This window comes from Sminthopsis crassicaudata, chromosome 5, assembly GCF_048593235.1.
Source record: "Sminthopsis crassicaudata isolate SCR6 chromosome 5, ASM4859323v1, whole genome shotgun sequence".
NCBI classification, from domain to species: domain Eukaryota; kingdom Metazoa; phylum Chordata; class Mammalia; order Dasyuromorphia; family Dasyuridae; genus Sminthopsis; species Sminthopsis crassicaudata.
Window position 1 is genome coordinate 42,258,608 of NC_133621.1, and position 14,623 is coordinate 42,273,230.

The following is a 14,623-nucleotide window of genomic DNA, read 5'->3' on the forward strand; positions in this document are numbered from 1 at the left end:
CGTCCCCTCCCCCAGTCCTTCTCTTGGCAGTTTATCCAAGTGTCCCTGGCTAAGGGGATCCTGAAGGCCCCCAGAGTCCTTGTCCTCCCCTCACAAGTGCTCAAAGCACAAGAGTCTCAGGGGGTCATTCTTGCTGAGAACAAGCTTGGGAGCACTTGGAGATCTGGCTGGGACATCACAGCTAGCAGGAGCAGCTGCTGGGTCAGAACCAGCCTTGGGAACTCCAAATTCCTTCGGGAATCCAGTGCCGGGATTGATTAACTACAGCTAACTAAGATCCACAATGGCGGAGGAACGAGCCAAGTCACCATGGAGAAGCCATGCCAGGGAGAACAATGGTCTGGGACAGGGACAACATGCTCAGGGCAGAGGAGGCTCAGCCAGAACCCTGAGACACTAAAGGGAGCATGATCTGGGACTGCCTGCAAAGGCCCGGAATACTGTCCTCAATACCTTGGACAAGGGGAGTCACCATGGAGAGAGTGCTGAGCTCAAATCTCACCTCAGCCACTCCCTCATGGCATCATCTAAATCCTCTGACTCCATGTCCTCTTCTATAAAATGGAGCTAACCTGACTCCCGGGATTATACTGAGAAAAAGGGAAATAATGTTTGTAAAATGTTTTGCAAAACTCAAAGTGTGAAATAAATGTGAGCTATTATCAATAAATCCTTTTCATGTCCACCTTACTGATGTTTTCTGCAGGAGAGTATTCAACCATTGTGAGCAGATGAATTAATTCAACATGAACTGTCAGGGAAGGGTCCAAAGAACAGACGAAGCTGGCATTTATATTTTCCTACTCTCACATACACCCCCATACACACACACATACCATCTATTAGGAATTGAATTTTTGTGATCTCTATAATCCTCTTAAAATTTCCCACCAAGATGGGGGTAGGAAATGAGACACTAATGCACTGCTGGTGGAGCTGTGAACTAATTCAACCATTCTAGAGAGCAATTTGGAACTATGGCCAAAGGGCTAGGAAACCTTTGATCCAGCAATGTCACTACTAGGTCTGTAACCCAAAGAGGCAAAAGATAAAAAGGAAAAGGATGTATATGTACAAAAATATTTATAGTGGCTTTTTAAGTGGTGGCAAAAAAAATTGGAAATTGAAGAGATATCCATCAAATGGGGAATGGCTGAACAGGTGATGCTGTATGGTTGTGACAGAATACTCTTGTACTTTAAGGAATGACAAGCAAAATGTTCTCAGAAAATCCTGGAAAGATTTACATGAACTGATGCAAAGTGAAATGAGAAGAACCAGGAGAACTATATACATAGTAACAGCAAAATTGAATACAATAATCATTGGTGAAAGATTCAGCTCTTCTCAGCAATACAACGATCCAATGCAATGCCCTAAGGAGTTTTGAGGGAAAATGCAATCCATCTCCAAAGGAAAAAAATTGCTAAGAGTTTGAATTCTGATCAAGGCATATTTCTTTAACTTGTAAATTTTTTCTTCAGTTTTTTTTTGTGGTCTGTATTTTCTTTCACAATATGGCTAATATGGAAATGTGTTTTGCAACACTGAACAACCTATGCCAAATTGCTTGCCTTCTCAATGAAGAGGGAGGGGAAAAGAAGGGAGAAGACAGAATCGGGAACTCAAAGTTTTATGCAACAAATGTTAAAAATTATTTTTACATGTAATTGGGGGAAAATAAAATATTTAATTCATCAAAATAGAGAAGAAAAACTTCCCACCAATCCCTTGGTAGATTTCCTGTTTGAGCAGAAGGAAAATATGACTTCTCTGGTCTTATTATGGATGCCCAAGCATCTTCATTCATATCCCTACTCTTCTGTCACCACAAAATTCACTTAGCATGAATTCATACTAATGAACCCGAGAACATGGTAATGAAGAGGGAATCTCACCGATATAGCTGTTATCCTTAGAGAGTCTATAGTGGAATGTTTGAAGAGGTACCATAAAACTGGTCCAATTTCTCCTGTGATAAAGCCTTGGGCTTGGACAGAAAAGGTAGTACAGACGTTCTCTATAATTTTTGCTGCCATATGATTCACAATACGTTCTTCCTAGAGAAAGACAGGAGAAAAAGGAAAATTATGATTTTATATCAGAAACATATTCATGTTTTCATAATTCAGAGATTTGATGAAGGAAAAATCCAGAAGAAAAATCCCAGAAAATACAAGTGAGCAAACTCTTTGCTGGGTATAAGTTTGCTATTTTGAGAGGAATGTTAATTCTTTTGGCTTACTGAGGAACTCAATACCCTCTGAGTAACTCATTTAGCTACTAGTTCTAGCCCAAGAAATAACTGAATAAATCTTATTCCTTTTCCCAAAATATAAAAACCTAACCTAAGAAAAAAAAATCCCAGGAAAACAAAGCTAGTCAGATATGATTTGGAAGATAACTAATGAAAATGATGTTTCAGTGAGGCTCCCAAAATGGAGGAAGGTCCCCAGAAGTGACAGCAGGTTAGCAGGTGCACAGCATCCCTCTCAGGGTTGACCAATTAGTCTTGCATAACAGCTGGGCTGCACAGAAATGTACTTATTACCTTAAAGATGCATAGGCATTATTCAGAAGAAAAAGTGAATAGTCATTTTTTCCCAAGTTAAACCTGCACAGAGACTCCTGATAAGCTAAATCATGGGGACAAAAGCATGTTAACAAAATATAAAAATATTTGGCTCAAACATTTCCAATGTGGCTAAGAAGACATGCAAGGTCGTGCTAATGGTGGTCATTTAATCACATCCATTTGGAGGCCCTCCAAAAATGCTGAAAAAGGGAGGGACTGTGCACATCTATGTTTAACCAGAAAAAAAGCCCATACCCAAAAGGTTTTCCACCTTCACCTCCTACCTTTAGCATCTCTGGCTTCAACCAAGACTTACCTCAAACTGCCACCTTCTGCAAATGACCAACCATTTATGATTCCTATCCCAGTCTTCCCCAATCACCGGAGGCTTTCCCTCCAGAGTGATATCCCTCTATTCAACATATACCTGTATTTCCTCTTTATTTCTATGTTGCCTCCTTCAGGACAGGTATTTTTTTTTAACTTTTCTGGGTTCTTGAAGTCCATGCTAACGATGGACAGGGTCTGGGAAGTCCTTCTGAACTCAGAAGGAATGACGCTTGTACACAGGGATGACCTGCACATCTCAAATGTGAGGTGGATTTAAAGAGTTGAAGAAATTGTTCAATCCCAACAACCACAACACTCTCTGATAAGGCATGGAGACATCATAACCCATTAGTAGAGGGAATATACACACCAAAGAAATCCTGTCTCTCAAAAAAACTAAGTTATGTCTATCATATGTCCAAGAATCACTTTTCTTGATAAATAAATAAATAACATGATAAATATTTTAAACTATTTTGTTAAATAGTATTTTATTTTCCATTTACATATTAAAATAATTTTCAATATTCCAAGAATTGCTTTCAAATAAAATAAATTTGGAATTAAAAAAATACAAATTTGCTACTTGTAGCAAATTAGGCCTCCATTACATGCACAAAAAGATAAATAACTCTAAAATCTATCTATCAGGATAACTGTTTCTCCATTGCACTCAGTAGATGTAATAGGCTTTTACTGCTTGACTTGGCTTGTGTCTAACAGAGGAACAAAGAATAGATATGAAGAAGTTACATTGGCCCCATACTTATAACTGAAATGCTATCCCTCTTTTATCCTAAGATATGCAAAGCTGTTAGGGACATTACTACATAATCCTGAAGATGTATATAACAAACAATTCATCTTATTAGAAAGTCATGGGTATATATAATATTCACCCCCTCAAGGAGAATCCATAATGATCGAATGATGTTACAAGAGTGTTCCTTGTGGACAATGTTTAGTCTTATATCAGTAAAAATGTCTTTATTTCTGAATAGTAGAATCCTAATGAACTTGTATAAAAAGCTAAGAGTAGGTATACTCACTCTAAATACATGATACTATAAATAGGAAGGGAAATATTTGGTTGTTGGGAGATGACTGCTAATATGTCACCCCAAAGTGTATTTGATCTGGTGCTGTTGAGCCAGCATTTTTCTTTTGTCACTCTTTATTTTCTATTATTTTCATAAAACGGAAGGGCTAGAATTAAGAGTTGTGACATATCTTGACAAGAATTATGCTTTATGTTATATCCAAGACAATTTTTATTGTAAAAAAATCCTATGACTTAATATGACTGTAAAACATGATGCGAATGTCTGTGAGTGCCACATCTCTAGGGAAAAATTATTCCCTTCTACTAATTGAAAGCTAATGCTAGAGTAATTATAATTATGCGATGCCATTGCTGATAAGTAGTTTAAAAACTTTTGAGGTAAAATATCTCTCCAATATTTGCTCCTAAAATCATCAGCAATGGGATGCTATCTTTGCAGCCACAATGGCGACGTCCTACTCTATTGATTCCCATGTCACTCATAACTTGGATGGTGATTTAATAAGGGAAAAAGGAACACATGCACTCCTGGGACTTGGTCTGTCAGCTCTATAACACACTTATAACTTTACACTCATAATGTCTCATAATGGCCAGATTTAATTGATTTTTCCCTTAGGTTCCCTCCCATCTTCCACACACACCCCTCCAAAAAAAAAAAAAAAATCAAGTATCTCTCTGACTGCTGGGATTAATGTTCAGTGTCATGGCTACATACTAATGAAAGAAATAACAATACATATGTTCACAAATCATTATGCACAACATAATGGTGAACAGACAAATGGCAAAGCAGTTGTTTACATATAATTAAGAACATACATAATCTTCTGTGCTTTCTCTTTCACCTCTAGGTGAAAAGGAAAGAAGACATTCAATGCTGAAGTACTTTAACGTATAAAATTACATAGATCCATGGAAACGTGGTAGGATCACTTGGGAAGACTCTAACTTGCTGCTTTCCTTACAATAAACGAATGCAGATGAACTAGAGATTTCTCACAGGTGCTGTTCTGGAGGCAGGGTCATGGGCTACTGATGTCTCCACCACCAACTCTGCCGATGAGCAGCTGTGGAGAATCCCCTTCATGTTTAACAAATTGGGTCCCTTCACTGCACGTTACTAAGGAAGAGAACTCAAATCTCTTCCTGTCAAAGCAAGGCCAAACCAGCTTTTCTTTTGGGCAGCAGCCTGTGCCCTAAAGGTGCAATCATTCTCCGCACTCACTGTTCTCAGATGCACAAAGATGCTGAAGTTGCTAACCCACTGTGGAGATAACATGAATTTGAATTGATTTTCCCAGTTGTGGTGACTGATTTGTACTTATTGAAGTCCCTGACCCAGGCAGCCCTAAATGGTCAAAGGAATTAAGAGAGAGTCTGTGAACCCAATTGTTCCTTAAGCTGTTTACATATCTAATTGTGACCTTGGTTAGGACCATTGTCTATCCAAATAGGCTCATCAGATTATCAGAGGACATAAATGTTTGTTTTACTGAATGTTCTTATACAATAAATTCCTTATTTAATGTAATTCCATCTGGCATATTCAAAGTGTTCTAAATGTCTTAGTGCAGTAGGATTGTATTTGTCTCTTAAGCTATTAAATCCATTTAAGTTTTAAGTTTTAAACTGAACTGAGACTCTGGGGACATCCTATACATATATATATATATATATATATATATATATATATATATATATATATATATATATATATATATATATATATATATATACTCACCCATTCTGATACAATGTAGATTAAATAATGTATTTAACACACTTTTATTTATAAGCAAAACTTTTTCGGGGGGAGGACCCTGGAACATTTAGATGAATAAGCCATTTCTAATGCTAGATAACTAATCCTTTCAATGCCTTGGCTAAAGGGGAGGTGGGATAGAGGGGTGGGGGACATTTATTGCCACAGTGCTCTATAAACTCAATGAGGCTGTCACACTAATTCAATTTACTGCCATCTGAGATCAGCTTTTTTAGCTCCTCTGGGATCTAAGTATATAAACATCAAGACTTGTACCATTTTCTGGTTAATTAACTCTGTGGAAAGAGAGAATGAGCTAAACTAATATTTAGCCCTATAAAGAAAGGTACCATATTGTCATATTATAGGAACTAAGGCCATGATAGTTGGGGAGGTGAGAAGGATGGATCTAAAAGATGTGATTACAGACTACATTCAGATATACATAAACTCTATACAAAATGAATTATATCCATGAATGAATTCTACATTATTTGAAATAAAATTATCGAATAAAAAAATTTTTAAACTACTTTCAATTAAGTTTTTTTTATTTAAATGAGGAAAAAAGAGATATTAATTTGGAAGAAGTCTGAATATACCTTCAATCAGCATAGAAGCTTCCTACAGAAAAGTTATGCTTTAAAGAGATTATGTATTTCTAACATCTAGCAGAGTCATAGCTTAAAAATCAGATTTACTATAATTAGATTGAAACCTGTCTAGAAAAAGAACAAATTTAGAAATATAAAAAAATGAATATTGTAAACTATGAGAATCAGTACTTTTATAATTCATAAAAAACAAAAATTAAGACTTCCATTCAAAATTTTAAGTGACCTCCTTTTCTTATCTATTACTGTTGGATTTATAAGTTTTTTCTCTGAAGGGCCAGAATGTATCAAAACTATAAACCTTCCAAATAGAAATTATATCTAAAAACAAAATCAATAGGACCAAAAGATCCAAAAGGGAAAAGGAGATGCATAAGCAGTCATCAAAAACATATTGTACTGGCTAAGAAATGGTGGATGAAGGAGTAGGTTAGATAATATGACACAATAATCAATGACTACAGCCTAGTATTTGATAAACCCCACAACTCCAGCTTCTGGGATAAGAACTCATTATTTCACAAAAATCATATATCAGAAACTCAGCATAGAACTACATCTCACACCCATATCAAAATAAGGTCAAAATGGGTGTATGATTTAGGCATAAAGAGTAATACTATAAGCAAATTAGAGAGCAAGAGATAGTTTGCCTCTTTGGAGAAGGGAGGAATTAAAGGCCAAAGAAGAACTAGAGAACATTATGAAATGCAAAATGGATTACACCGATTATGTTAAGTTAAAAAAGGTTTTGTACAAACAAAACCAAGCCAGCCAAAATTAGAAGGGAAGCACAAAGCTGAGGAAAAAAAATTATAGACAATCTTTCTGATAAAGGCCTTATTTCTAAAATATGTAAAGAATTGTGTCAAATTTGTAAAATTACAAATTATTCCCCAATTGATAAATGATTAAAGGATATGAACAGATAATTTTCAGGTGAAGAAATTAAAGCCATCTATGTTCATATGAAAAATGCTCTAAATCACTATGAGAAAAATGTGAATTAAAACAACTCTGAGATTCCACCTCATACTTCTAAAATTGGCTAAAATGATAGAAAAGATATTGACAAATGTTGGGGGGGATGTGGGAAAACTGGGACACTAATACATTGCTGGTGGAGTTGTGAACTGATCCAACCATTCTGGAGAATAATATGGAACCATGCCCAAAGGACTATACAACTGTGCGTCCCCTTTGACGCAGCAATGTCTATACTGGGCCTATATCACAAAGAGATCATAAAGGAGGGAAAAGGACCCACATGTGCAAAAATGTTTGTGGGAGCTCTTTTTGTGGTAGCAAAGAATTAGAAAATGAGTAGATGCCCATTAGTTAAGAAATAGCTGAATCAATTATGGTATATGAAAGTAATAGAATATTATTGTTCTATAAAAATGATGAACAAGCTGATTTTAAAAAGGCCGGAAAGATTTACAGGAACTGATGCTGAGCGAAACAAGCAGACCAGGAATACACTGTACACAACAGCTAGAAAGTACGATGATCAACTCTGACAGACTTAGGCTTTCTCAGTGCTTCAGTGATGCAAGGCAATCCCAACAAACTTTGGATGAAAAATGCTATCAGAAATGCAAATTAAGACAACTCTGAGATACCACTACACACCTGTCAGATTGGCTAAGATGACAGGAACAAATAATGATGAATGTTGGAGGGGATGTGGGGAAACTGGGACACTAATACATTGTTGGTGGAGTTGTGAAAGAATCCAGCCATTCTGGAGAGCAATCTGGAATTATGCCCAAAAAGCTATCAAACTGTGCATACCCTTTGACCCAGAATTGCTGTTAATGGGATTATATCCCAAAAAAATACTAAAGAGGGGAAAAGGACCTGTATGTGCCAAAATGTTTGTGGCAGCCCTTTTCGTAGTGGCTAGAAACTGGAAGATGAATGGATGTCCATCAGTTGGAGAATGGTTGGGTAAATTGTGGTATATGAAGGTTATGGAATATTATTGCTCGGTAAGAAATGACCAGCAGGAGGAATACAGAGAGGCTTGGAGAGACTGACAGGAACTGATGCTGAGTGAAATGAGCAGAACCAGAAGATCACTATACACTTCAACAACAATACTGTATGGGGATGTATTCTGATGGAAGTGGATATATTCAACATAAAGAAGATCCAACTCACTTCCAGTTGATCAATGATGGACAGAAACAGCTACACCCAGAGAAGGAACACTGGGAAGTGAATGTAAAGTGTTAGCACTACTGTCTATCTACCCAGGTTACTTATACCTTCGGAATCTAATACTTAATGTGCAACAAGAAAATTGGATTTACACACATATATTGTATCTAGGTTATATTGTAATACATGTAAAATGTATGGGATTGGCTGTCATCAAGGGGAGGGGGTGGAGGGAGGGGGGGGATAATTTGGAAAAATGAATACAAGGGATAATATTATAAAAAAATATATAATAAAATTTTAAAAAAAATGAACACTGGAGGAGCAGCTAGGTGGCGCAGTGGATAGAGCACCAGCCCTGAAGTCAGGAGGACCTGAGTTCAAAACTGGTCTCAGACACTTAACACTCCCTAGTTGTGTGACCCTGGGCAAGTCCCTTAACCCCAATTGCCTCAGGGAAAAAAAAAAAAAAAAAGAATGTTGGAAGCTATCTCTTTATATTTATTTGAAAAAATACAATACTATTGAGAGGAAAAAAAAGATTTATTTTAAAAAAATGTTCAAAGTTACCAGTCAATTTGTGCTCCTTAACTCCCATCCCAGGTCTATGCTTATTACCTGCTTCCATTAGGAAAAAGCAGGTCAGAAAGTGTATAGCTGCAGAAAAGTAGCCTAGTCCCCCCAGCACCCACAAAAAAGTCTGATCCATGAACAAATTATTATTGTTGTTCTCGCTGGTAAGACCATACAAAGAAAAAGAGAAAACAAAGATGACAACTATTCATGATATGATATTACCTTTAATTGACCTAATAAACTAAGAAAAAATCTGATTATCTCTTCTCACTTGCAGATAGTAGGCCTCTGAAACATTTAATAGGCAGCCCCACCACCTCTCAAAATAGGCTGCACAAGCAGAGCAATTTTAAGTTTCAAAATTCAAGGGCTTTTGCCCCAGTTTTTAAAAAGACATGAGATATTTTACTACTTGGTTCCCATGGAAAAAGAAATAAAGATGTTCTCATGAAAAATGGAAATGGAGGTTGCCTCTTAAAGGATAGATAATTTATCAAAACCCTAACCTAGGCTATAGTTTGAAGATGAGTAACCTCGCATCTCAAAATTCACCTTATGCCAGGTGTCAGTTCAGCATCTGATAATTATACAGCCTATTATGCAGGCTATAAAAGAGATGTGGCTGATTAGATACAGGGGCATACATTAATCTGCTCGTCTAAACATGTGGTAATTCTCAATGGGCTCTTTTCAGAAGAAAATGTATGCAGCATTCTGGGGCACTCAGGCCTAATAATTACGGTTCTGTAGAAGCTAACGAAAAAGACCTGAAAATAAAAATCAAACTTGTTTTGTGTCCTGGTGTTCAGCCTAGAGAAAGTGTTGGAATTCATTGTGAAATACTCCTCAGACCCTGTGTGGCAGCTCCCAAAGGAGAAGAAGATTCCCTAGAATTACACTGGTTGCATCAGGGTTGGAGGTTTGGGGGTTGGTTTTCCAACAACTTGAAGAACCTGGGAATGTCCTGACCAGCGGAGATTTTCTATCTGATCTCAGGGGGTAGAAGGAGGAGAGAGGAGGCGGCAGGATGACTTTGTCAGGGATGTCACAGAAAGGATTGCTATTCAGGTACAAATTGAATGAAATATTCTTTTTAGGCAATTTCAGACTTAGACATTTTGTGGCCCTAAAGATGACCTTCTCCAGCCCCAATCCATCCACCATTCTACAAATGAGGAAAGGTTCAGAGGAATAATGGTGGATAAGGTGAACTGGAACTCAAGCCTACAAATACAACATCCTGGAGGGTGAGAACTGCTACCTAAACTATGCTTCTCATAGGCCATCAGATAGCATCCTGCATATATAACATCCTGCTCAATAGATGTTCATTACTATCTCCTAATTCTTGGAGAAGGAATGAAATGATATTTGAAAAATGCAAATATTTTTTTAAAAGTTTTTTAACTACTACAACTCTATGACTCCTACTGTGGCAGAAGCAATACTGCAGAATGGATAGAAAGCTGGCATCCGAGTCAAGAAGACCAGGTCTAAAAAATCTGGTTTCTGATCTCTTGACAGATATGTGACTCTGGGCAGATTACTTCACTGGTCAGTACCCACCTTCATAACATACCGGCTTCAGAGTAGGTACTGATCTAGATTGATTGATGGAGCTCCCTACCCCAACAAAATCCCCTGCCAGCTGTGATTCTAACCCTAGCACTTTGCCAACGTGACTCAGGCTGTCTTCTCACCCTAGAACTTCCCTCAGTGCCTGAGGCCTTTTCATTCTCTGCCATTCTGGCTTTTCCCTGACATTTTGGGAAATGACCCGGCCATATTAATTCCCCTCACAGCTATACTTTAAATTGAGAAAATTTCTCACATATATTCCTTATCCTCTCTCTGCTTTCTAGCTCCTATTCATATTGTCTTCTCCCATGAGAATGTAAGCTCCTGAAGGGCAGGGATCCTAGACTTTCTTTTTGCCTGTATATGATAATTTAACACAATGCCTGGTAGAAAGTAAATATTAATAAATGTTTCTTCCCTATTGTTTTCATCTGTCTATGAAACAGAATTAAAATACCTGGCACAAATACCTTCATCCAAATTAATGAGATTTTGTGTATACGATCCTCTTAAATTGCTAGAGAATTAATACTAAATTCATATTATTCATATTCATATATGTTAATAAAACAAAAAGCCTCGGGTAAAGTCTTTTTTAAAATCTTCAATATTATTTAATTCAATTCAAAAAGCATTAAGTCCTACTCTACACAAGATACTATGCTAGGAAGAAACAAAAGCAAAGCGTCTGTCCTAGAAAAGCTTGGATTGGGGGATGGAGATGGAAGAGGGAACATTGTATTAATTTAGAGATTTTTTTAATAAATAAAAGCTAGAGGGGGAAGAGAGAAGCATTAGCACCTAAGAGGATCAGGTAGAAACTGGCCTTTTAGGTGAATCTTAAAAGAAACTAGAAATGGAGGTGGAGGTGGACATGAGGAGGAAGAGCATTTCATGGCCAACCAGGTTAGATGGGTGCAGCATGAGCGAGTCATACCTTAAGAGCAGGAAGAGTGGATGCCCATCAGTTGTAGAGTATAAGTAAGTTTTGGTATATAAATGTTATGGAATATTATTGTTCTATAAAAAAAAGACCAGCAGGATGATTCATAGAGGCCTGGAGAGAGTTACATGAATTGATGCTAAAGGAAGTGAGAACCAGGAGAACATTGTACACAGAAACAAGGTTATAGGATGATCAATTCTGATGGACGTGGCTCTCTTCAACAATGAGGTGATGCGGGCCAATTCCAATAGACTTGTAATGGAGAGAGACATCTGGACCCAGAGAGAGAACTAAGGGGACTGAGTGGGGATCACAACATAGTATTTTCATGTTTTATTGTTGTTTGTTTGGTTGGTTTTTTTCTCCTTTTAATCTGATTTTTCTTGTGCAATATGATGAATATGGAAATATGTTTAGAAGAATTGTACATGTTTAACATATATTGGATTGCTTACGGTCTGTAGGAGATAAGGAGAAAGAAGGAAAAAAAATTGGAACAAAAGGTTTTGCAAAGGTGAATGTTGAAACTATCCTGTATGTTTTTGGAAAAATAAAAACCTAGCAAAAATAAATAATTAACTACCATCACCAAAAAAAAAAAAAAAAAAAAAAAAAGAAAAAGAACCTCTAGAACTCATGTTTCATCCTGAAATGAAGTCCATCTAAGAAGGAATGCCCTTCTCTAGGTTAGTTCTAGTCCTATTGCTCTTCTCTATCTGTTTCAGAGCTCCTAATGGCACTTATAGAGCACAGTCATTGTTAGAAAAATTCTTATAGATGTTTCCTGTATTTTGTTTCTTGTCCTCCCCTTGATGAGGAAACCTCAAAACTCTGAAAAATCCTTAAAGGAGAAAACCTCCTTGGATTCTGCCTCAGGGAGGGGACTCCACCCTAAGCACAAACAGTTTCATCTTTGTTATCTGGCTCAGTCCCAAAAGCCATTGAATTCAATTCAAATTCTAACCCGGCCAGGAGCCAACCTGGGACTCTACCCATAAGCCCCCTTCAGCTTGTAGACAAAGCCCCCTTATTATAAATGAGCCAGACTGGAGTTCTCTCTTTGCAGAGGTCCCAAACATGGCAGCCTTGTGCCAGCCATGTCAAAGGATTTCTGCCCACTGGAACTCTGGTTCCAGTGCCTTTTATCTCTACCTTCAACTTTACTAACTAGACTTTACTTCCAAACCCCTTAATAAACCTCTTTTATCAACCTAGGCTTTCGGGTCTGTAAATTCCTTTACAGGGGATTCTTGTGCCACTACTAGACCTCATTTAACTCTGTATCCTTGCGTCGAATCCAAAGGGGTTGCAGGGGAGCTCTGTTTGACTCCCCGTACCCCGAACCTGCCACTAGACCTCAATTAAATCTAATTTCATTTAGGTACCCCCAATTCTAAACCTTATCACCCTTTCACTTTCATCTTTAAAAATCCTGGAGATAAAAGAGATGAATCTAAACCTATTTCCTGATAACATGATAGCTTATCTTTGAAAATCTTAGAAAAAAAACAAAAAATTGTCAATTAGTAATTTAATAATGTAGCAGGATAAAAAAAAGAACACATTCCAGGAAGAAGTAAGGAAAAGTAAGGTATTATTGAAGATTGCTAGAAAATGCATAAAATTGGTATTTTAAGCACATCTAAAATCTATTTATTGCAAAGTGGTCTGTAAAGTAATGACAATAATAATTGGTAACCGCTAACATTTGCATAGTGCCTCTTATGTGCCAATCATCATTCTAAGCATTTTATAAATGTTATTTCATTTGATTTTTCACAACAATCTTGTGAGTTAGGTGCTATTATTATTCTTATTTTACAGATGAAGAAACTGAGTCAAGAAGAAGGTAAACGATTTACTCAGGGTCACACTGCTAAAAAAGTGCGTAAGGACAGATTTGAACTCAGGCCTTTCAGGCTTTAGATCCAGCTCACTATCTCCTGCAGTACTTCACTGCTTACATAGATAACCAAATGATTAAAATAACTATTCAATATTTGTACCCGGGCTGAGACAATATAATATAAATAACAATATATAAGTTAATTTATATTTAGTGAATCTAAATCAAATTTCCAAACTATAAAGGGGATACTTTATAGGACTAGAAGAAATGATAACGAAATTAATTTAGAAGTAACAAAAGATCTAGAATTGAAAATCACTGATAAAAATCAAAAATCAAAAGTGAATCACACTTTCAAGTTATATAATTTATTTTATTTTACATGGGAAAATGATATTTATAACTTCTAAAAACTTTCTCATTATTAGGGGCACTTAGAAGGAATATACATAGAAAGCAGAGGTGTAAGTTGAAAGTCATGATATGATTATCTTAAAAAAATAAAATTAAGGGACGAGGAAGAAGAATACATTGGGAAAAGAGGAAAGGGAAAGGTAGAATGGGATAAAAAGTGAAAAGAAGAGGAACATCTCTCTTGTTCTCCCTAGAATTGGTCCAAAAAGGGAATAACATACCCACTCAGTTGCATGTAGATATCTATTTTACTATATAGGAAAGTAGGAAAGGAGAGGATAAGAGGGTGAGGAGAATGAGAATTGATAAAAAGGAGGGCAGTATGAGGAGGTTAAAGTCAGAAGCAAAACACTTTTGAGAATTGACAGGATAAAAGAGGAGAGAAAAGAAGATAAAAAAGGGAAATAGGATAGAAGAAAAAACACAATTGGTGATAACTGGGGAAAATTTTTTTTACAGTGAGTTTCTTTAAAAAGACTTCATTTCTCAAACATACAGAAAACTGAGTAAAATCTTTAGAAATAAAAGTCATTCCTCAATTGATAAATGATCAAAGAATATGAACAAGCAATTTTCAGACAAAGTAATCAAAGCTATCTATAGTTATATGAAAAAATGCTCTAAATCACCATCAAGGAGAGAAATAGAAATTAAAACAACTGTGCTACTATCTCACACCTGTCAGATTAGCTAATATGACAGAAAAGTAAAATAACAAATGTTAGAGGGGATATAAGAAAATTAAAACAT

General features: G+C 36.5%; 1 protein-coding gene across 3 annotated transcripts in view; it reads right to left on the reverse strand.

The window, feature by feature from the left end:
* The window catches only part of ULK4 (unc-51 like kinase 4), a 624,778-nt gene that overhangs the window by 467,922 nt on the left and 142,233 nt on the right, over window positions 1-14,623 (reverse strand). For all 3 annotated transcript variants that reach the window (XM_074272175.1, XM_074272174.1, XM_074272171.1), the window contains exon 20: window positions 1,899-2,060. In XM_074272175.1, the coding sequence (XP_074128276.1) occupies window positions 1,899-2,060 (162 nt within the window). The remainder of the gene's footprint in view (window positions 1-1,898; window positions 2,061-14,623) is intronic.